General features: G+C 36.8%; 7 protein-coding genes across 9 annotated transcripts; 5 read left to right on the top strand and 2 right to left on the bottom strand.

Moving 5' to 3' along the window:
- The first annotated feature begins 188 nt into the window (after positions 1-188).
- LOC126756643 (DNA polymerase interacting tetratricopeptide repeat-containing, protein of 47 kDa) lies at positions 189-1,918 on the top strand. Its single transcript, XM_050469857.1, has 6 exons — positions 189-450; positions 523-812; positions 868-1,060; positions 1,123-1,406; positions 1,488-1,652; positions 1,716-1,918. Exons 1-6 carry the CDS (start codon positions 298-300, stop codon positions 1,819-1,821), a joined length of 1,191 nt encoding a protein of 396 aa, XP_050325814.1. The 5' UTR covers positions 189-297; the 3' UTR covers positions 1,822-1,918.
- Positions 1,919-1,946: 28 nt separating this feature from the next.
- On the bottom strand, positions 1,947-4,659 carry LOC126756644 (lactosylceramide 4-alpha-galactosyltransferase). 2 transcript variants are annotated; one of them, XM_050469858.1, is made up of 3 exons: positions 3,798-4,659; positions 3,171-3,736; positions 1,947-2,368 (listed from the first exon to the last, which is right to left on the bottom strand). In XM_050469858.1, exons 1-3 carry the CDS (start codon positions 4,376-4,378, stop codon positions 2,352-2,354), a joined length of 1,164 nt encoding a protein of 387 aa, XP_050325815.1. In that variant the 5' UTR covers positions 4,379-4,659; the 3' UTR covers positions 1,947-2,351. The 2 variants fall into 2 exon arrangements, with proteins under 2 accessions (XP_050325815.1, XP_050325816.1); XM_050469859.1 differs by having other exon boundaries at positions 1,947-3,736.
- A 364-nt stretch (positions 4,660-5,023) lies between these two features.
- LOC126756639 (pre-mRNA-processing factor 40 homolog A) lies at positions 5,024-8,521 on the top strand. The gene is made up of 7 exons (XM_050469851.1): positions 5,024-5,750; positions 5,818-6,068; positions 6,129-7,180; positions 7,256-7,558; positions 7,624-7,692; positions 7,755-7,841; positions 7,901-8,521. The coding sequence occupies exons 1-7, from the start codon at positions 5,362-5,364 to the stop codon at positions 8,189-8,191; spliced, it is 2,442 nt and encodes an 813-aa protein (XP_050325808.1). The 5' UTR covers positions 5,024-5,361; the 3' UTR covers positions 8,192-8,521.
- Positions 8,522-8,967: 446 nt separating this feature from the next.
- On the top strand, positions 8,968-11,313 carry LOC126756645 (phosphate carrier protein, mitochondrial). 2 transcript variants are annotated; one of them, XM_050469861.1, is made up of 5 exons: positions 8,968-9,060; positions 9,831-10,001; positions 10,070-10,646; positions 10,727-10,914; positions 10,996-11,313. In XM_050469861.1, exons 2-5 carry the CDS (start codon positions 9,854-9,856, stop codon positions 11,151-11,153), a joined length of 1,071 nt encoding a protein of 356 aa, XP_050325818.1. In that variant the 5' UTR covers positions 8,968-9,060; positions 9,831-9,853; the 3' UTR covers positions 11,154-11,313. The 2 variants fall into 2 exon arrangements, with proteins under 2 accessions (XP_050325818.1, XP_050325817.1); XM_050469860.1 differs by having other exon boundaries at positions 9,002-9,133.
- An 899-nt stretch (positions 11,314-12,212) lies between these two features.
- On the top strand, positions 12,213-15,379 carry LOC126756640 (ATP-dependent RNA helicase DDX24). Its single transcript, XM_050469852.1, is given in 10 exon segments — positions 12,213-12,460; positions 12,526-12,867; positions 12,869-12,925; positions 12,992-13,463; positions 13,520-13,843; positions 13,906-14,025; positions 14,204-14,656; positions 14,724-14,907; positions 14,966-15,094; positions 15,160-15,379. Coding segments are annotated over 10 exon segments (2,439 nt in total). The 5' UTR covers positions 12,213-12,256; the 3' UTR covers positions 15,314-15,379.
- On the bottom strand, positions 15,324-16,970 carry LOC126756642 (sister chromatid cohesion protein DCC1). The gene is made up of 4 exons (XM_050469856.1): positions 16,868-16,970; positions 15,777-16,743; positions 15,547-15,710; positions 15,324-15,480 (listed from the first exon to the last, which is right to left on the bottom strand). Exons 1-4 carry the CDS (start codon positions 16,915-16,917, stop codon positions 15,381-15,383), a joined length of 1,281 nt encoding a protein of 426 aa, XP_050325813.1. The 5' UTR covers positions 16,918-16,970; the 3' UTR covers positions 15,324-15,380.
- A 429-nt stretch (positions 16,971-17,399) lies between these two features.
- LOC126756637 (uncharacterized) lies at positions 17,400-21,391 on the top strand. Its single transcript, XM_050469850.1, has 3 exons — positions 17,400-17,990; positions 18,052-19,675; positions 20,185-21,391. Exons 1-3 carry the CDS (start codon positions 17,461-17,463, stop codon positions 21,019-21,021), a joined length of 2,991 nt encoding a protein of 996 aa, XP_050325807.1. The 5' UTR covers positions 17,400-17,460; the 3' UTR covers positions 21,022-21,391.
- Positions 21,392-23,148: the final 1,757 nt, after the last annotated feature.

Here is a 23,148-nt window from a genome sequence, read left to right as displayed (position 1 = left end):
AAATAATACAACAACAATGTCTTTTTACACATTTAAATCTTTCACTTTTATTTAAAACAAGCGCATATGTACATATATACGCACATAACGTATAGCATAAAATATTTAAAAAACAAATACAAAAAAAGTCCGTTAAAATTTTAGCGCAAGCACAGACTGCTCATATTAACAATTGCAACCCTGCGTTACAGCTGTGCTTATTAAACACAGCTGGAAATAAACATGTGTGTTATATAGAGTTTTGTTTATAAAATATTTTTGGTCGAGCAAGTGTTTTCCCTTTAAAAGTACATAAATATGGCTGATGAGAAATTGGATTTGCAGAAAACGTGGACAGATGAGGAGCGTTTAGCTTTGGCCGCAAAATTGGATGAGGAATTAGATGCGTTCATTGATGGTTTGGAGAAGAAACGCTATGAGGAAGGTTGGCCAGAGGATCGTTGGCAAGAAGTATGTAAACTTATGTTATGAAAGGTATTGCTATACAGAAAAGTAAATAAATATAATATGTTTTGTGCAAAGGAAATGGACAAGCATCCGTTCTTTATGAAAAAAGCACCGCAACCTGGCGACGATGTGCATCCCATGTTCGAGGGTCTGCAAAAGCTGAAGTACGATCCAGAGGAAAACACAGCGGAGGAACTGGCACTTAATTATAAGGAGGACGGCAATTTTTATATGAAGCATAAAAAATTTCGTACTGCAATTTATAGTTTCTCGGAGGGCTTGAAAGCCAAATGTGATAAACCGGAAGTTAAATCTGTGCTATACAACAATCGTTCTGCTGCACATTTCTTTCTAAAAAATTACCGGTAAGACGCGCTTCAACATATTCTATCTTCAGACTACAACTTCTTGTGCTTATAGTTCGGCACTCATGGACGCGCAAAAGGCATTGGAATATAACGCAGAATATGCCAAATCGCGTTGGCGCGCGGCACAGTGTGCCTTTTATTTGGACAAGTTCGAACTATGTGCCCAATTATGTGAAGAGCTACTGAAACAAGATGCAAATAATAACGAAGCACGCGACTTGTTAAAAAGGAATAAAACGAAAAAGGTTTTGTGAACACAAAAAATGCTCAACTGAAATATTCAACTTGGTTTTACCTACATTTACAGCTGGAAATTGAACGAGATCAACGCAAAGAAGCTGCAGAGGCAAAGAAACGCATTGTGAGCTTTCAACGGCTAACTGAAGCACTAAAGGCACGCGACATTAAATTCGATGATGTAAAAAATAATAAACCCATAACGGAGGAATTGTTGCGGCCAAAATTTCTGCCATTAGAAGATCATCCAGTTCATTTGGATAGTGACAATGAGACGCTTGTGTGGCCAACAGCCTTTTCATATCCAGAATTTTTATTTAGCGATTTTCAGCAACAGCTGTCGGAGCATGTGGTGTAAGCACATGCATTTTTTTTTAATTGTACAGCAACTGTTCTTTAGTTATAAATTATTTTGAATTTTTTTCCTTTTTGCAGTATGGAAGATTGTATCAACGACATGTTTAAAGAGCCACTGCCATGTGACAAAACGAATAGCTATCGACCTGGCAATTTAAACATTTACTACGAGAACCGTAAAGTGGGATGCGTGCATAAAGTGGATTTAAATAAAACTATAAAGGAGATTCTAAACGAAAAGGGGTATGTTGGTCTATTGTACTATGCGATTCATGATACGAATATTATAAAATTTTTGAAATGCAGCTTCTTTGTTACTGGCGGCTCGCTGCTGTTTTATGTTGTACCAAAGAATTCTCAGGTCGAGCGCGAATTCGTTAATCAACAAAGAAGACCATTGATTTATGCGTGAGAGTGAACACGTTAATTGTATGTTGAAATTGCGGGAACGAGTTCATGTATATAGCATTTGTAAACAATAAAGTAATTGTATTTTATGTACAGTAGTATATTTTGTATTTGATTAAAACAAGTTGATTCATTTGTGTACGGGTGCATGTATTTCTCATATAACACTTAATATCTTATACATAACAATTCTATATAATACACATTTGATTTCATTGTATAACTTTGATTAGGAGTCTCCACGCCAATTGACACACATATGTGTGTAATCGATGTGATGTCGTAAGTGCACAATGTAGTGCACGCTAAATAGATGTATACATAAGCTATTTCAACGTGTATGCCAATATTATATTTGTCTTATTATCAACTATTGCAAATCGGATTTCTGCTACGATGTTTCAATCGCTTTTGAAAACAACGTATGTATAAAAATAATGTAGAATTTTTTCTCGTGGCAGGAATAGGTAGGATATTATTTATCTATATTCACCATACAAGTATGAGCATTACTTTACTGTGTTCGAGGTTAGCTTATATTAAGCTTTTTGCTAAAAAAATATAAAAAAAACGTGTAATATTGTTAAGAAAAAAACTAATTGTGCGTATAAGAATTCAATGATCATTTCGAATTCAATAATATCATCTACAATGCTCTAAAATACATACATACAAGATTTCTACTACAAATTGATCCATATTTGAACTTTAATATTTATGTACAAACTTTGGTTTCTACTACTTGCTATTTAGGGACAGTATTCTTTTTTTTGTTGAGATTCGTTAAATAATACATATCATGTATATCTATTTACAAAATGTGAATGTGCTTGGTGTGTGGAATATATTTAAGCTAATGAGAATATACATACATACAGAAAAGGGTTATTATTCAACTAAATTGCATGCATGCAATTAGTAGGGATGACTCACACGTTTATTTAAGGAGAAAAAGTGTGTTATTTGAGTAAGATTTATAAAAAAATATTAATCGTTAGTGCTAGAAATCTAATAAAAAACATATACAAGAGATTCTACAAATGCTTTGCCTTAGTCGGACATACATATGCATACAATATAACATAAAACAATATAAAATAATTAACAAAACAATTTTCGGGCACAATTATAAATTTCGGTTCGAATAAAGTAAATACGATATGCCATTGGTATCCAACTAAAGTTTAAGGTCTGCCTCCGAATTAAACTTTCACAGATGCATACATACACAGAAACTAAAAACTATTACTTACTTTCGTTTAAACGAAATGCTAAAAATACTTTTTCTTTTTACCTTAACCTTTTTTAACATTAAATGTTCTTGTTTGTTGTTTGTGTTTTAAAAATACTCGCCTGCTGCTGCATACACTTTCGGGCAATGTTTTTCGGCGAGAATACCATAAGCTACGTTTGCACCCACTTTCACATGCCTTTGCTTGGAGTGTTTGTTCCATACATGCGCTATGTACGAATCACGCAACAAATTCAGGGTTTCAGTCAGGTACTGTGCTTCAAAGAAATATTCCCACTTTTTCCAGGGTACCGCATAAAATGCTTCTCTTGGCATTATGTGAAATCCCATACACCGTTTAGCATTCATCATTAACTCAATGTTGGCTGTCTTGCAGACATCATTCATGACACGCGTTATGACACCTGGCCCGTTGTTACCCCAATCACTGCCGTCGAAATTTAATAGGAAATCTCGTAAACATTTTTCAGCAATTTCATGACCAAATCCATCGGGAGCGAAGTTCATTACCCCTGCTGCGAGGTATGTTGTTGATTCCGCTCCTGTATAATTTGGTGGCAATTTTTCTAAACTACGCAACACTACGACATCCATATCGAGATAAGTGCCACCCCAACGCCATAGTGTTAAATAGCGTAAAAAGTCGGAAAGGTGTGATAGCACATAACTGAAATTTTTACATATTAGATCCGCTAGATATCATTTAATTACTATTGTTTTGTTGTTACCTGGATCGAAAAAGTTTCCCATCTTTTAACCACTGGTACATAGGTGTTCCAGCTGCATAAGTCCATATATTTAGGTTCCGTAAATGTACATTTGGGTAGCTGAGTATCGCTTCTATCACTGGGGGAGTATTATTGTAATCACGGTAAGCGGGACTGGCAAAAAGTACAAAAACACTAAAACCAGGATTGTGTAATGCAGCCGATTCAATGGCACATGCTTCCCGTGCGGTAAGATCCATCATATTAATTGGTGCGCTGCCCAAGTATTGCATCCTACTACGTAGTTTTTCATTTGGACAACTGGTTTCGTGAAAGATAATGCTACGCCCGCTCGCATTTGGTTTCGGTTCCGTAAGCATTATATCGTCCAGGAGATGCGGACCAGCACCAAACTTATTTTGTGCATATTTTTGTTGTGCATATGAAACTGTTGGAGATGCACTGAAGCTATTCATGAAACAGTAGCGTATGTCTGTTTGATTTATGTCTGAACCATAAAGTAGACACCAGCTTATTACAAATAGCGATAGCAGGAAGAGGAGTATCCATTTCAATCTGGGTTTGGCTATAATTTGTTTCATTTTTTTTACTTCAGAAATACATTTAAGTTGTGAGATTCAAAGATAATAGAGAATGTGAAATTCCTATGTCATATTTTATTTAAGCGATATGTAATTGCTCAACTTCCCCCAAACCGAATAAAGAATCAGGCTGTTTCAGGAAGTCCACATCTTCGTTTAATAAGGATAATACCACGGCTTTACACTAGTTTGAACACAATCACTTAGCAAAAATATACAAGTTTTCTTATCGCTGTAATATTTATTTTATTGTACTTTTGACAACCTTGAAATTACCAGGGTGTCAGTTTTTTATACTTGAAAGGCACTATAAGCATTACATATGTATTTTTTTATTATCATTTGAAATGTTGTCTGGAATAAGTAAACAAACTTTTTAATAAAAGTATTATTTTAGCGAATTCAATGAGAGAACGAAAATTAATAACATTTGATGTATGTACATCTAGTTAACAAAATCCAAAACAGACTGTCCAAGGAAAACCCCTAATTTATTTCACATAATTTCGAAATAATTAATCTTGCATATAAAATCGTATAACAATTTTATTTGTAAGAACGACCAATTTTATGCAGTGATAACATGCCTGCCCTTGCTCAAATCACTGTGCAATTAACTGCGTAAAGTGCAACTCTGCTCGACGCTTTCAAATGTCAATTGAGCATTTTCTCGAGCCGGGGATTGTAATATTAAGCAAGTTTTGCATGATAATTTAGATAATGTAAACATTTACGAAATTAAAAGCAAGTACTTGCAAGTTGAACAATATTAAGTGACTATATAATTTGTGTGTTAAAATAGCATATTATTATAATTCTATCAGTCAGACTGGATTCAGTACAACGGCGCTGTTTGAGGTTAGAACAGTTTTGGTGTTGAGAGCAGTTTTTTGTTTGGCATACGTTGACAAGTTTGCGACCGGAAATTTGTCATTTTACCTGTAAAGCGTATTTAAAAATTTTGTCTTGCACAAAGCAGAGATATGAATGTACCTCCGGGAGCGGCGGGTGGTGCAGTACCGCCACCAATGGGCATGCCGCCAATGTTTAACATACCGCCACCAGGTTTTGGAGGGCCACCTCCACCAGAACTGGCGGCAGCATTTGGTGGTATACCGCCTAACACTGAATGGACAGAACACAAGGCTCCCGATGGACGACCATATTACTACAATAACAACACTAAACAAAGCTCATGGGAGAAGCCCGAAGCACTGATGACACCAGCCGAACGGTTGACTCACCAATGCCCTTGGAAGGAGTATCGTTCTGATGCTGGTAAAGTGTATTATCACAATGTCAACACAAAAGAGTCACGTTGGGAGCCTCCACCAGAATTCGTAGAAATGCAAGCTAAAGTCAAAGCAGAAGAGTAAGATTTTTTTTATTTTCTAACTTTTGCGACAAAAAACTAAGTGCACAATTGTATATTGTTTTAGAGCTGCTGCTGCTGCCAAAGCCGTTGCTGCGATGACATCTTCCAGTTTGGCGGGAATGGTGCCACCGGCTGCGCTAGCCAGTATACTTCCGGCAACTCTACCCACCGTGGTAAATATAGCTACACCTGATATTCGTTCACCTATGACCCCAGGCAGTAATGAAAATTCTTCATCCGCCCTTGATCAAGCCATGGCTGCTACATTAGCTTCAATTGAAATGCCACAAACAGGGAAAGAAGAGAAGGAAAACAGTAATCGAATAATAACATTCAAATTTGTTTACGATAATAATTATTGAATGATTTTTACAGATAAAAAAGAATCACCTACGGAAGAACCCAAAATAGTATTTAAAGATAAAAAAGAAGCAATTGAAGCTTTCAAAGATTTACTGCGGGAGAAAAATGTACCATCAAATGCTAACTGGGACCAGTGCGTCAAAATAATTTCCAAAGATCCGCGTTATAGTTCCTTTAAAAATTTGAACGAAAAGAAACAAACATTTAACGCATATAAAACACAAAAACTGAAAGATGAACGAGAAGAATCGCGTTTACGCGCTAAAAAAGCCAAGGAGGACCTTGAACGTTTCCTAATGTCAACTGATAAAATGAACTCGCAAATGAAATATTATAAATGCGAAGAGTTATTTGCGTCCAATAAAATATGGACCAGTGTGCCGGAACAGGATCGTCGTGATATTTATGATGACTGTATTTTCAACTTGGCTAAGAGGGAAAGGGAGGAAACGCGTTTACTAAAAAAACGAAATATGAAAGTATTGGGCGAGTTGCTCGAGTCGATGACCACAATCACTTACGAAACTACATGGGCGCAGGCGCAACTAATGCTGCTTCAAAATGCTGCCTTTAAGAATGACGTTAATCTACTTGGGATGGACAAAGAGGATGCGCTTATAGTTTTCGAGGATCATATTCGATCATTAGAAAAGGAAGAAGAGGAGGAACGTGAACGCGAGAAGAAGCGTCTCAAACGTCAACAGCGCAAAAACCGCGATTCATTTTTATCCTTATTAGATGCACAACATGAAGCTGGAAAACTTACATCAATGTCGCTTTGGGTAGAGCTGTATCCAATAATATCGGCAGATTTGCGTTTTTCAGCAATGCTCGGCCAGCCGGGTTCTACGCCCTTGGATTTATTCAAATTCTATGTGGAAGACCTAAAGGCGCGCTACCACGATGAAAAGAAAATCATACGCGAGATACTCAAAGAAAAGCAGTACGTGGTACAAGCAAACACTTCCTTCGAGGAATTTGCTACTGTTGTATGTGAAGACAAACGCTCTGCAAATTTAGACGCGGGCAATGTCAAATTGACATATAATGCTCTGCTTGAAAAGGTAAATAAACTTGACATATTAAAAAAAAAATCCTATCTAAAGGCAATCATTTTATATTCTTGAATAAAAAAATAGGCCGAAGCCGTCGAAAAGGAGCGTCTGAAAGAAGAAACTCGCCGTTTGCGAAAATTGGAAAACGAAATCAAAGCGGAATGGCAGGAGGCAAATATTTCTGTACAGGAACCTTACGAAGCTGCAAAGAAGTTGGTGGAGCATTTAGAAGCATTCACTGTTTATGAAAAGGAAGTCGGAGTGAAAAAGATCTGGGAGGACTATATTAAAGAAAGCGAGGACGCCTGCAGTCATCATCATTCCCGCTCGCGAAAGTCGAAGAAGAACAAAAAACACAAGAAGAGAGTGCGCTCCAGTTCTAAATCGGTAAGCAACACAAGTGTACCAACAAGTTTCAAAACAATAACAAATTTTAAAAATATTAATTAAAGGACATTGAAAATGATCAAGATGAATTTGAGCCGGCAAAATCAAAAAAACGAAAGTCCCATTCGCGTTCGGTAAATATGCATAACCAAATTCTAGGATTTTTTACATTAAATTTACATTTATTTTTTTGCAGCATTCGATTAGTTCTAGCCTCAGCATGGAAAGTGAACGCATATCGAAGAAAAAGAAGAAGCGAAAGAGCAAAAAAACCTCACGAGCTGTATGTAGTGTACAATATACCATGAAAAATGTTTGAATAATGTTAATATTTCCTTACAGTCCTCCTGCGAATCTGAACGCGTCATCTCCTCGCCAATTGCTTCGCCAACCACTTCACAATTGGATGATATTACAGTTAGCAGAAAGAAAAAACGCGACAAAAAGAGCAAGAAGGAAAAGAAACATCACCGCTCTATTACACCGATAAGTGCAAATGGTAGCAATCAGTCCGATGTTGAAAATTCAGGTACTAGTTCGCGTAATGCCGAGGAACAAGCGCTAAGCGAAACCGAACTGGAGTCAAAACGCGCCGCATTATTAGCACAATTGAACGAACAAATGGAAGATTGACCGACGGTGAAAAGTCAACTATGTTACAAATCGTCTAGACCAATAATGAACAGTCGCAGCAGCCAATAACTAAGCCAAGATCAATAAAGCTTTGTACAGAAATTGCAAGCATTAGATATTCGAAATTCTCTTTTACCATGATACATTGCGTACAGGACTTCTAAGCAACTGCGAGTCTTTTAAGAATAATATTTATTATTATTATTAATGTTAATTTTATGTATTTTATGAATTGCACATACAAACATATATGAATCTTGGCATATACTTAGAAACAAGTAATTGAGCAACTTGTACGATTAAAATAAATATTAAAAATATTGAAGTTCACTGGCGCTGTTTAAATTAAATATAACTTTTGTTATAAATATCACACAAAAACTGCACAAAATTTATTTGAATTAAACGAAGCTTTCCCCGAATTTCTCTTTTTTAGAGGTTATAACATTTTGTGCACACGCGCTGACGTTTTTCTTGTTTCTTAAAAAATGTGTCACAAGGTCAGCGCCATCCTCACTAATCAGTTCATGCTGTTGCCCGTGAAAACCGCATAAGTTCAAATCAAGCAATTTTTACCACACATACAAACGAATGAGTATTTGTGCGCTGCATTTCCGAGGGATTGCCGCACGAGCAAATATTTGAAAACCCGAAACGTTTTCAATTTTCTCGAATTGCTTTTCATTCAATACACCTAGAAATTATGCTCTCGGCGCAGTTGCACTTAGCATGTGTAGAAAATGCAAAAATATATTGCAAATGCGAAGAGTTCTTTGTATTGGAAAATAATTTCGCCTGCAAGACAAAATAAATAATCCACACACTGCATTTCGGTTAGTGGTTTGGCGTGCAACGAACGTTTCTCCGTGGTAATATTCCTTTTTGAATTTAATTAATTTTCCACTCAGCTGTGGATTTTAGTTTTCGCTATTTCAAATCCAAGTGAGTTCAAAAATACAAGTACAAATATTAAAAAAAAGTTGTAAGTGCATGTGGACAGTGCAGGGGTTAACAAATATGGTTATAAGTGTTTGAAAAATATTTTTATTACGCAATAATCAGCAAATTGCATATTGTGGATGCTAAATATGAAAACGTTATGTAAAAATTTAACAACAAATGCTAAAAAAACAGTAAAAAATAAATGCCTAAATATATTGATATAGAAGGAGACGTAAGCAATACTAAAGGATTTTCACTAATAATATACACCTGAGCTAAAAGCGTAAAAAACCGTTTACAGTACGAAACAAAATTAATTTTTAAACTATTTTCTTAAACTGGGCTTTGAAATTAAAATAATCTTATACTACAAACTTCGAAGTTCGACTGAAATTCTCTATACCAAAAAATGCATAGACCTTCAATGTGTTAATGACCTTCTCTGTTGAAGCATATGTAGATAAAATAGAGACAGTTGGCCTCTAACTGTAATCAGCGTATTACATCATTTTTGGCAAACGACTGTGCTAACCTAAAAGTCAATAACTGACAGCGTACATTAATTTAAATTTAATTTGAAATATTTATTTTTAAATAATTAATTTTATAACTGAATTATTTAAATTTATGTTTTTATATTTATTGCATTTATTTTCTCTAATTTTGCTTTTATTTTTGTGGGTTCCATAACATGCAGCCTGAACTGTAAACATTGACGAAATGCTCTTCACATCCCTACTTGAAGCCGCCCAAAATTCTCCCTTTAAAACTCCCTTTTCGGCAGCCAGTTGTCAGGCGAGCAGCCGCAGCGATGGCTCAAAACTGACGCCAAACCACCAGATAATGGCTGCCGCAGCCGCCGAGGGAGGTAAGTTAAAACGACTTCAATTTTGTTAAGGAATTTCCACAAATATAAATTTCTTTTGTTTTACTAAGACTCCTGCGAGTTCGGTTCGAACACCTACTTTGCACTCTGTGGTCTGGGTGGTATCATCTCGTGCGGTCTAACTCACACCATGGTGGTGCCATTGGATTTGGTCAAATGTCGCTTACAAGTCGACCCCGTTAAATATAAGAGTGTGTTCAATGGCTTTGCCGTTACACTTAAAGAAGATGGCGTAAAAGGTCTTTCTAAGGGATGGGCGCCAACTTTCTTCGGTTATTCTATGCAGGGTCTCTGTAAATTTGGTCTCTATGAAGTATTTAAAGTGATCTACTCTGATGCGATTGGTGAGGAGAACTCCTACCTGTATCGTACTTGGTTGTACCTCGCAGCTTCCGCATCGGCTGAATTCTTTGCCGATATTGCTTTATCTCCTATGGAGGCGGCCAAAGTGAAAATTCAAACAACCCCCGGGTTTGCAAACACTTTGCGTGAAGCTTTGCCCAAGATGTCGGCACAGGAAGGCATTGCCGCATTCTATAAGGGTTTGGTACCATTGTGGATGAGACAAATTCCATACACAATGATGAAATTCGCCTGCTTCGAAAGAACGCTGGAACTTCTATATAAGTAAGTGAAGTGTTTTCAACAAAAATTAAAATATGTTTCTTATACCTATATATCTGATAAATTGCATTGTACCGTTACAGATATGTCGTACCCAAACCCCGTCAGGACTGTACGAAGGGTGAACAACTGGTCGTAACTTTCGCCGCTGGTTATATTGCGGGCGTCTTCTGTGCCATCGTATCCCATCCAGCTGATACAGTTGTATCCAAATTGAACCAAGCCAAGGGCGCCTCAGCCTTCGATGTGGCCAAGCAACTGGGTTGGGCTGGTACGTACATACTTTTCTGTAGCATTCTCTTATATTTATTAAGCTTCATATTTCTTATGACTTTCTCTTCCCCCCTAATAGGTCTTTGGGGCGGCCTTGTGCCTAGGATTGTGATGATTGGTACTCTAACTGCCGCTCAATGGTTCATCTATGATGCTGTTAAGGTGTACCTGCATATGCCCAGACCACCTCCACCAGAAATGCCCGAGTCCTTGAAGGCTAAACTGGGTGTAGCTTAGTGTGGCGTATGAAATAATTAAATATTTAGTGATAATTGACAAGCGGCATTGTTAACTGTAAATTTACCCATGCAATAAAAAGGCAAACATATTATAGAATTCGCGATATCATAAGAAACGAAAGATTATGCTGAAATAAAATTTATTAGAATTAAATTAACCAATGAATTATTTGTTAGTACACATTGAAGGGTTAATTTCGTGAGACATTAAGACATTGCTGCCCTTAATTAGTAATGATCGCCGGTAGTAAAAATACAGTCTTCCCTTCTCTTAGATAAATAGATAGAAACCCCAACCTAAGGTCTTCTCCTCTATCACACAGACTTACATAGTCCAGTACTCGGATAAATTCCAGTACCCTGATGGCTGTCATTTAGGCGATATGATCCTTATTCAAATATATAGATCCCAGGGCCTAGACACTGGGTCTACAGGCTGGTGTGCAGTCTAGAATGAGGTGCTCAGGAGTTTCCTGCTCACAAGTAAACGAAATTTGCCCCTTGGGAAGTTAATTATGCTTTTAACCCTAGTGAGGTTGTAACTATCCATTATCAATTTTGCCTGCCGTATGCCGCATGTGCTTGTTGCCAGCATTTTTCCCTACCTAGTCTCTCATCCTCGCGAAGCAGCTTCATTTTTGTATGAAAACCAACCGCAATGCTCCGATCCTTTTATTCTGGAAGCTGCTGCAAAGCGGGCAAGCTCGCCACTCAGTTCATTCCCGACTACACTTTGTGATCTGGCACCCAGATGAGGAGCATTCAGTTGCGAACTGATAGGCTGTAGAGCTGTTTTATACATTCCAGCACCAAAAGCGATGTAATCTCATATGGTAATACCACTTTAAGTGGCGCTTGACTATCGCTTCTGCTCAGGAAATGCTCGAAAAACGTCTCATAGGTTTCGAAAGCCTGGTACGCGATATCAAACCAAGGCTGGTCCACAGATTTTGAAGCCAAATTAAATAAGTGACGGTTACCCTGCCATAAACAACTGATAGTACACTGGCTCCCAAATTTAATGCAAGTATAAACAAATGCACGTGCCAGGCATAAATGTCAAAATAAATTTTGTTTTCAATTAAAACACGCACTAGGAAAATGCCTGCAGTTAAAACAAAAAAGATAAAAGTCCATCCGAAATCTAATAAAATAAAAACTATTGAAGATGCGCTGGAGAATAAAGCTTGGGAGAAAGTGAAAATCAAAGGCAATATAATCTCTGATGACGGTGGCGGCTTTGAAGGTCTCATTGGCCTAGAGGTATTGGAAGAATATGACCCTAAATTAGTAGAAACTGCTAAGGTAAATAAAATATTATAGAGAATGTATTTATGTGCATCAATCATCACCTTATATGTATATTGAAGGGAAAACGCTCAAGGAAAGAAAAGAGAAAGGAAAGCAAGTTGGAAGCTAAAAAACGTAAGTTGGAGAAGCAATCAAATTCGGAAACTGATACAGAAGATGATGATGATACAGAATCGACTACGCCGAAAAACAGAAAGGAACGTCTGGCAGAGCGGAAATTAAACTCAATTGAAAAACGTAAAGCAAAACGTGAAAAACGTAAACAGAAGAGGAATGAAAATAAACAAGACGCTGATGTTCAGGTCGACCAAAGTAATGAAGAGGAATATCCTCCAGATCGCTTTGCTTTGCTGAGACCACCAGTTGAAGATAGTGATGTAAATATTGAAACCAGTGATGATTGAAACTGAGGCTCCACAGTTGCTGAATGCGTCAGCGATAAGCGTTGATGACCTTGAGGTAAGAATAACTTATTTTGAGAATAACTTATTTATGATACAAACATGCATTTCAATTTAAATGCAGGGCTGGAATGGATTAGGTGTGCCACAAGTCATTCTTCAAGCTATTGCTGAAAAAGGCTTCAAATCGCCGACGGAAATACAGGCTATGACACTGCCTGCTGCCATTTTGGGCAAAAAAGACATACTTGGGGCGGCGGAAACTGGCAGTGGTAAAACTTTAGCATTCGGTATACCGTTATTAGCCGGTATCATGGAACTGAAATCGAAAAACCTACGTAGTGGGATACGTAAAGCGCCTAAAATAAAGGGACAAACTCAGGATGTGAAATCCAAAGCAATTGAAGAAGATAGGGAGCTAACTCCACCACCAGAAGAACTTGATTTTTATCCGTCTTTACCTACAGAGGACGAAGCAAGTGATTCGGAGGACGATCAGGAGCACAACGGACCACTGTATGCGGTGGTGCTCACACCAACTCGTGAGTTAGCAGTACAAGTACGAGATCACTTAGTAGCAGCCGCGAAGTACACTGGCAAGAAAATTCAATTATATTGATTAACTTATAGTAATAAACGCATTGAACCTTAGGTATAAAAGTTGCGGCGATTTTTGGTGGATTAGCTGTCGCTAAACAGGAACGTTTACTGAAACGTTGCCCTGAAATTGTTGTTGCGACTCCCGGACGCTTATGGGAGCTCTATCAACAAGAAAATCCACATTTAAGCAAAATTGAAGACATAAGTTTCTTGGTAATCGACGAAACTGATCGCATGGTAGAAAAAGGCCACTTCGAAGAACTTCGGAGCCTTTTGAAAGTGCTGAACGCAAATGAAGAGAAGAAGCAAACGAGGCAGAATTTCATATTTTCGGCTACTTTAACACTGGTGCATGACTTGCCCGACCATATGCAACGTAAATTGCTTGACTAAATTTATTTAACATATGTACATATTTTGATGATATTTAATTTGCAGGGCGAAATGTGGGAAAACGGCCCAAGTTTATAAAACAAACACCCGGCATGAAAATTCAAGGTCTTATAGAAGAGTTGGGAATTTCACAGCCCAAAATTGTGGACATCACCAGCAGTCAACGTAAGTTTAAGCAAACCACCAACAATGTGGAAAGTTGGAAAAGTGGTCCCACTACTGAAACCTATGTATGAGACCCACCAACATATTGAGTCTTATAACAACTTACCACCCAAATGAGACTAGATAACCACTACAACAACAACAGCTTCCATGTAATTATTAAACCATTTCATTGCAGAAACGGCACATAACCTCACCGAATGTCGTCTCATATGTTCAATCGATCAAAAGGACTATTATCTATACTATTTCGTACAGCGTCATCCAGGTCGCACTATTGTGTTCTGTAACTCAATTGACTGTGTGAAACGCTTGACAACACTCTTTGGTTTGTTGGAATGTGCACCTTTGCCGTTGCACGCAAATATGGTACAAAAACAACGTCTTAAGAACCTGGAGCGATTCCGCGACAATCCGAATGGATTCTTAATCGCCACCGATGTTGCGGCGCGCGGGTTAGACATACCAAATGTGGAACATGTGATACACTACCAAGTGCCACGCACCAGCGAAAACTATGTTCACCGTTCAGGGCGAACTGCTCGAGCAAATAAAAATGGCATAACCGTAATGCTTATGGAGCCCGGCGAAGTGAAGAACTATGTAAAGCTTTATAAAACCCTGGACAGATGTGAGTGCATAGTCGATTTTTTCTTTTTTTTCGAATGTATATGCATATTAAAATTCAATACAAACAGCGGAAGATTTACCATTGTTTCCCGTTTCCGAGAAGTATCTACGTGCGGTAAAGGAGCGTGTGAACTTGGCCAGGGAGGTTGATAAGCTTGAACTTAAGCAACGTCGCACACAAAGTGAAATTGGTTGGATGAAGAAGCATGCGGAGGAGATGGATATGATAATAGATGGATTTAATGACGAGTCGTAAGTAAAAATAGTGCAAATAATTAATGGTATGATATTTAAATTTTCTACATTTTAGTGGCAGTGACCAAGACGAAGACGCTTTCGTGATCGAACGACGACGCGATCGGATGCATTTGGAAAATATACGTGGTCAGCTCAGGTCTTTGTTGTCAAAACCAATGTTTCCAAGCGGGTTCAGTTTTAAGTAAATTATTATTATTACTTTTTTAAATATATTTCTTAATTTAATCAACTTATTTAAATTCGTAGATATCCAACTAGTACCGGACAATTGCAAATGCCGGCCATTGGCAACACCGTTACAGATACTGATAAAGGGAGCGCTGTAAACGTAATGAAGGCGGCAATAGAGGACTTAAAGGAAGCAAAGAAAAATCGGAATAAAAAACGAAAACTAGCATAAAAATACACAATTATTGAATAAATGATGTTTTAAAAATAATTATTAAATAATGTAAACTAAATATAAGTCAGTGTTTTGATACGAAATAGCGCACACCATTCTCCGTAAGAGAGCGTGCATGTTTGGCCAATAAGGTCGACACAGAGAGGGTAGGTGTACTAAAGCATCTACAAGAATAAGATTTATATAATGGGTGTTTGGTGTACTGAATTGTAACGGTAATGTTTACTCACTCAATATAAGGCTCCATTTCATCTTTCGTCCAACGCGCTTTGTTTTTGAACAAAATTCGCATTCTTTCGTGAATATTTGTTGGCAGCAGCTCTTCGACGAGCGATCGAATACAAGGAGTAACACCCTCCCTATCAATAATGCCCAGGCCACGTAAAAATTTTTCCTAAATTCAAAATAAAAAAAAAAAAAAAAATTAAAATATGAAAATGCAACTATTTTTTCTACTTACATCACAACGCATGCCCTCTGGTAATGCTTCTTGCCAAGTGCTCATAAATTCGTCTTTACGAAACTTTAACTCCGGTTGCAATATATTCTGTGCAATGATACGTGAAACAAGGCTCTCTTTATAGGTATATTTTCCTTCTTTGCCCTCAGTCGGCGCTGTGTAAATGCGGAAAAGTCCTTTTACAATTTCAGTTGGCGCGATTCCTTCCAAAGCCGACAAAGTCTCTTCATATTGCACTTCATCTAAAGGCCACGAATTTTCACTCAACAATCCCAACATAAAATTCACTATGCGCATTTCATATTCACATTCGAGTACGCGCATGCGTCCTTCGAATTCCATAGCACGAAATTGTATTAAGCCTTCATCGAATTGCTTACGACTACATTGTACTGTATCCAACAGTTGATCATATGTGAATAGCAATTTGCGATCAATATACTCCTCGTTTTCCGGTCCAGAATAACGTGTTAACTGTAACAGTTCGTATATCTTTCGGTAACGAGGTCTTATTTCGCGACATTCAAAGTATTCGTGAAATATTTTAAGCACTTTACGCTGCTCCAGTGCTCGATCAACCGAAATATCGTCATCATCATCGTTCAAACTTGTCTCAAGTGAAGAAGTCCCGGCGCGAGGACTCTTCAACGGTGATGTGCTAGTAGCAGCGGCGAATTTTAAATCCGGCACCAACAACAGACTGTTAGAGATCTCTGCGCCCTTCACGTCATACGTTTTCTCCTCAGTACATAGCACAATTTTTTCATTATGACCCCCTTTAAAGTAGAGCTTCTGACCAAGACGTATTTGTTGATGCATATGTGTATCCAACTCTAGCAGTTTTAAATTATCGTCGTCCATTGTAGAAGATGGGTAGTAAAGTGCTTGGGTAACTTGTGTGAGATTTTTAGCATCCAATTTGGCATGTTTAATGATACTTTGGACATCTTCCAAGGTTCGCACATATCTAAAATATTGTAAAGCTATAGCTAATGCATTTCGCTCAATTATTTGTATCTGGGTATTACTTTATATCACTAAAATGTGTACCCAAAACCCCGAATGTTTTGATTTAGATCAAGATTACTTACGGTTTTTCTTCATTTTCTCCTAAATCTACTTCCATTTCCAACTCACTCATGTTTTCAGTAATAACCTTTAACAAACGTTTTATAAAGTACCAATTTTACGAATTTTGCGCCAACATGAAAACAGCTGTGTTTGTTTACAATACGAGTAAACGCCATGTTCCAATGAATCATTTTTGGATCCCATACAGTTTTGAAAGAACTGTAATGTTTTTAGATTGTATTCACTTTTTGAATGATGATTAATGTGATTTAGCGCTAAAAACTTAAATTAAAATTGTAAAATAGATATTATTTAGATTTATGAATTACAATGTTCAAATATCAATATGGTTTCAAATCAACTTAAGAATTTTACTAAAATAGTACTGATATTATACTAGTGTTGGATTTTACATTTTTCAAATTGTCGGCAACACTGAAAAGGAACGGTATCCTTCTTGAAAGTCTTGATGGGCATTCATTTATTTGTTATTGTACATACAAATTCAATAGAATTTTTTCCAGTGGCTTTTCTGAAAATATTGTTTTGAGTTATGAATTTTGTACTTTATACTGCAAAATATTAATTTTGTTATCAAAAAATAGTGTTTAAAATGGAAAACAATGAGATTACAATGTATATGGATGTTAAACTGGATATACATAATAAACGCCCAGATTCACTGAAGTTTAAGCAATGGTCCAGATGTGAAGTAAAAATTGAAGGCATCAAATGCCTACCTAGCTACTTACGTATCGCAATCACGGGATGTAATGATGCTGAAGGATGTCTGACGGAGGAACAACGTTTCCAATCCAAAAGATATATTAGTGTTTCCATTATAGTGCCGGGTGTTAGCATAAGTTTAGCATCTTCGCGAACGAAAGAGTTCAGCTATGGGCTATTCTGGACACAAAATCGAAAGCAGTGTTTCATTTATTTTGCTTTGGAAACAGAGATAAGTTGCAGGCGTCATATGAAATGGATAAAAAAGACTATAAAAAATTTAGAGTTACATCGGCAATTAATGCTGGAGCAGAATAGAATGAGCCGCGATCCAAGTATGGGCGTGGCTGGCAGCAACACAAGGCAGTTCGAAAAGGAAAATATGCAGATTCCGCTGCCAAAAAATTTGAATGAAGAGTAAGTAATCAAATCATTTAGAATATATTATAATATTATTTACAATAAAATAAAATTGCAGTTCGACTGAGGCTATTTATTCATCACTTGGACCTTTGCCAAAAATTCCTATATGCCATGATAATAACGAACACGGTTGGTCTAGGCAAAATTCAGATATTTATGAAGAAATACTTGAATACGTTGACGGGCAGCCACGTCTTTCAAGGCGTGTGTCACGAGCATCAATTGCTTCCGGTATTTATGAGGAGATGAAACCTACTACAAAAACATTTAACGCCATACATGAAGAGACCGCTGAATCACAGCAGCGGTCCACAACTGGAACTACACCACCGCCACTGCCACCGCTTCCACCACCCCGCAAACGTATAAACACTTTCGATGGTCAAGGAATCTTAGGTGAAATACCGCGTTCGAATACAAATCCTGAGTCTGAATTAGCCAAGAAAAAGAAATATAAAAATGTTTTGGACAATATATTTGGTAGTGGACGAGCCAAACGTGCTGAAAGCGTAAGCGAAACACAGGCTTGCACTGCAGAAGATATAATTAACAGTATTACGCCGACTAAGCCGATTAAAAATGATGAAGGAACTACACCTATTTATGCAAACGATGCCATTGCAATAGCGCAGAAAAAGTCATGGACAACAACTGTGTCTGCTATATCAAAACGAAATAGTTTTTCCTCGCCAGACCTATCAAAAATCAACTACTTGGACACGTTTGATGAAAATGAAATCGTTGGCGGTGCATCGCATGATTCCATTGCAGCCTGTGATGATCTAAATTTAAGCGGCGAAAGTCTGCATAACGCTTGTTTCGTGCCGTCCAAAGAAGCATGTTTATTAGCCAATGGAAGGATATCAACGGATAGTCTAAACGTGTCTGAAAAAATTCCAAACAATTTTAATTTTTCTGCTATCAATTCGTCTAGTATAAATTTAATAGGCTATAATGGTGCCACCATACCTGCAAGTAATCAGAAAAGAAATAAAATATTGGTAGACGATTTAACGGGATATTGTGTGATGGCACCTATCCAACCCAAGAAAACGGAAGACACGGCTACCGACAAGGTACCTACCGACCCAACCACATCCGGTTACTCCACTAACTCATATCCATCGACAAGTTCTTCGTCTGCAGAAGAACCGAAAGCATCAGCTCCAAAAGTAAATCATAAAGACACTGCAGAAGAGAGTGCGATTTATGAGCAAATGTTGGATCTGCACAAATCTAGCACCGACGTAGATACCACATCAAATAAAAGTAATATGAAGCAAATCGATGATTCGGCTACTCTCAGCTCAGCAACTGCTTTGACATCTACCTCCAACGTTGATGATTTTACCGGTAATTTGTACGAGAATTTATTGGCTGTTAAAGCATCACAAGAATTGGAACATAAACTGCCGCCTGCGTCGCTAAGCACAAGTACCCCAACAGAGTCGCCACACACGCAACCAGCTGTGGAAACAGAAAAGTCGGCAGAGGAAGAGGAAAACTACTATCAAACGCCGCGAAAGTCAATTATCAGTGTCGATGACAAAATTCCTTCTTACTATCCGAACAGCTGTGATACAGCCAAAACTCGCCGCCACCACATATTGGCCACAGCGAGTCCGCAACAAACAGTGGCTAATTCTTCACCAACAATGTCTGGTGCGGGCACAACCGAGGTAGGCACACACTGTAAAAAGAAGAAAAAATACAAACTATTTTTGTTAAAATACGTTTTGTTGTGTTTATTTTACTTTGTATGTTTTTATTTAGTTGTTTTTGGGAGTTCGTCAAACTCTTTCGATTATTGTAGATTGTCTTCATTGTTGGAAACTTAGTTCGAGCGTTATTTAAAGAAATTCATAATTTATTGTTGTTATTATTATTGTTGTCTCTTGTTGCTGTTTTCATTTTGTTACTCTGGCTGTTGTTGCTTTTCCATCCTGCCTTTGTTGTTGGCGTTTCCCTTTCTAATTGGTGTTGTAGGTTGTTGACATTTTGTTGTTGTTCTTGCTGTTAACATTTTGTTGCTGTTGACATTTTGTTGTTGTTGACATTTTGTTGTTGTCATTTTGTTTTTGTTGTTGACGTTTTTGTTCTAAAGGCAAAAACATTCCAGACAGTTGTTAGATGATTTCTCTCATAATGTTAATTTATGAGAAATGTTTGATATTTGATAATATTTCAGAAATCCAATAACCCCGCCTCATCGGTTGGTCTACGTCACTTAGTGACTTTGAAAATAAAGCGTGAGCGCAAAGAGAACCTTTACATGTCATCACCACAAAGCATCATAGAGCAGCGACAATGTGGCAATTATGCGACGGAGGCAGACAACAAAAGTGCACCGAAAAGCAGCAAAGTACATAAAACTCTACGGGCGGGTGCTTTAAAAATTGCCGAACATGTCTATACCGTTAAGCATGCTAAGCAGAAAACGAACAGTGCCGACAAGAATTTCAACAATAACAACAATGAAGCAGATGTGACGAATTTGGCCGATGATGTGCGTGAACGCCTGCAAACGGAGCTGCTACAGTTCGCACTGTTGCAAAAGATTGACTTCAAATTTGATGACACAAAAATAGCTGCCGATCAACCGAATCCATTGGAGGGTCTTAAAACACCCTCACCTACCGGAAGGCGACAACCAACCAACGCCACCGATAAGGAGCGCATCTACGAAAATCTGCTGCACCACCATCTACAGTTGCGACAAACTGAAAACCGTTTAGCTGCTGGTATTGGCAGCAATTTGTCCACCACGCCGGTGTCTAGCAGCAGCGTGACAAACTCCAAATTGGAAATGCATCAGAGCTGCATGGCGGGTGTAGGCGATGAGACCAACATGGTCGACGGTGGCATGGCTGAGGCGGTTGACAGCTGCAGCGCAGACGCGGCTGTAGGCGGCCAGAGTGGTGTGAAAAAATTTGCTTCGCTGCCGCGTTTCAAGAAAATCGACTTCTCGCCACTGCGCTTGAGAATCAACAATGTGCTGCAACGCGGTCAGCAGCAGGATTTTTAATTGCAAGCACCATCCCACCCACAATCTATATCGGAAAGGGTGTGTTATGTAGTGTAATTCAGTTTAAACGTGCGGATCGTTATTAGTTTAGCTGTAATCGCTTTAAAAGTGTGCTTATGTAAGCTCTAAATTATTTTACACTTGTTGAGTTTTCTAAGCTATTTACCATTTTACGCAGCTTTAAGCTCTTGCGCTTGTGTTTAACCTCTAGTTGTAAGTTTTTATGTAAGCTTTATCTCATTTCAAATAAGCTTTGGCTGTTCTATATATGTAAGTATGTATGCATTTGGAATACTGTATGTTCAACGCTAATCTCACCATATCAATTGTTATTGTTGCTTTTATTGGCCGACATTTAGAGTACAAAAACGTCGAAATTCGACTCAAAAATGTGATTTTCCGTGAATTATCGTATTGATACTATGTAACACTTATTTTTCCATAATTTTCACAATTTGTGCTTAATTTATATGTAAATATATATATTTTTCGTTTTCTTTATATAATTTGTATTTTAAAATATGTGTGTTTACTGTGTGCTGTATAAAAAACAACATTGTACAATGTACAAGAATTATATGCTCAAAATGAATTTTTAAATATTGCTATTTAATCTAATATATTATTTTATTTATATTTTATATTATTATAATGCTACCTTTACATATTTTTTATTTTATTATTTATATTTTTTAAAATATTTTTTTATAATAATTTTGTTTAATATTTTTTATAATTTTTTTTTTAATATTTTTTTGTGTATACTTTCTCATTTTACTATTTATATATAACTCAATATTGTTTATTTTTACCTTACTTAAGCCATTTTATGTAAATATTTAAAATTTAATGCTGTCATTTGCTACTATTTTTTATTGAATTCTTTTAGTCGATTTTATCGCCGGCGTTTCTAATGCCTGTTTGTTTTTAGTGTAGCGAATTGTCTTACTCAATCATATATCCGTATGTATGTGTGTTCAATAAGGAAAAGTCCAAAATAAATATCAACAAGTGTATATGAATGCTGCGAGCGCATATGTTATAATCGCATATTAAATAAATTAGATACTCAAACTAAAAAGAAGCGTACAAATACTAATAACCGCCGATTTAAACGTTCTAAACATAGTTTATACATTTGTAACAACTAAGTAAATAATATTAGAAAAATAAAATATAAATAAATTCGAGTTGTGTTAGCTCAAAATATTTTAATAACGAAATAGACTAAAGAGTAATATTATTGACAGCATGTTTGTGCTGCCAGCATGTTTTTAGCGAAAATATCAAATGCAAAGCAAAAATCTGAACGCAGCTTCATTAAAATAACAACTAACTTATAGTCTATATATTTAGGCATAAAAATATTCCTACAAAATCTAAAATTTAAAATATAGACAAGCGAAGCATAAAAACACAAAAAAAGACACACAAATGTTACTAAAAGCATATCCCATAAAAATATCCGAAACTGCTCGAAAATTAAAGCGCAAACGCAACGCTTTGCTTGCATATTACTTTATACAAATAACTACTATATAACTATAAATATCAGTATTCAATTTACTAAAATAAATGATTTAATAAAAACTGTGAATTATTTGTGAGAAAAATACTCAACACAGTGGTACTAAAATGTTACTTAAGTTAGGCTATTGCTGTGTTTTGTAAGTATGTAAGCGTATTTTGCTTACATTTGGCGTTAAAATACTAAAAAATATGTAAACAGTGTCGTAAGATATGCTCAAGTAAATGCTTTTTGGCTTACTATTTTTGTTAAACTTAAACATATCATTCAAGCTGCAAACGAACTGCAAATCATCACAGAAATTCCAAGAATATCACTCAAATTATAAGAAGTACACATACATATGTATGTATGTTTATACATATGTACATATTATATACTATTATAAATAACTTATTATATACATAGACGAAAAATGCTTGTAGGCAAACTAATACGCGCAAAATGTGTTCAACGACTGTTAAAATTAAAGCTAGCCATAAATAAGTTGTAAGAAAAATGCCGAATATTACAAGCGCTTATTGCCAAAATTTCTGTTTCGAACAAGATTTTGAAATTTTCTATATGTATCATTAGAAAAAATTTAAAGATTTAAAAAA

The sequence above is a fragment of the Bactrocera neohumeralis genome, chromosome 4 (genome assembly GCF_024586455.1).
Source record: "Bactrocera neohumeralis isolate Rockhampton chromosome 4, APGP_CSIRO_Bneo_wtdbg2-racon-allhic-juicebox.fasta_v2, whole genome shotgun sequence".
NCBI classification, from domain to species: domain Eukaryota; kingdom Metazoa; phylum Arthropoda; class Insecta; order Diptera; family Tephritidae; genus Bactrocera; species Bactrocera neohumeralis.
Note: the sequence above shows the minus strand (reverse complement) of the source record. Positions and strands in the feature narration are given on the sequence as shown.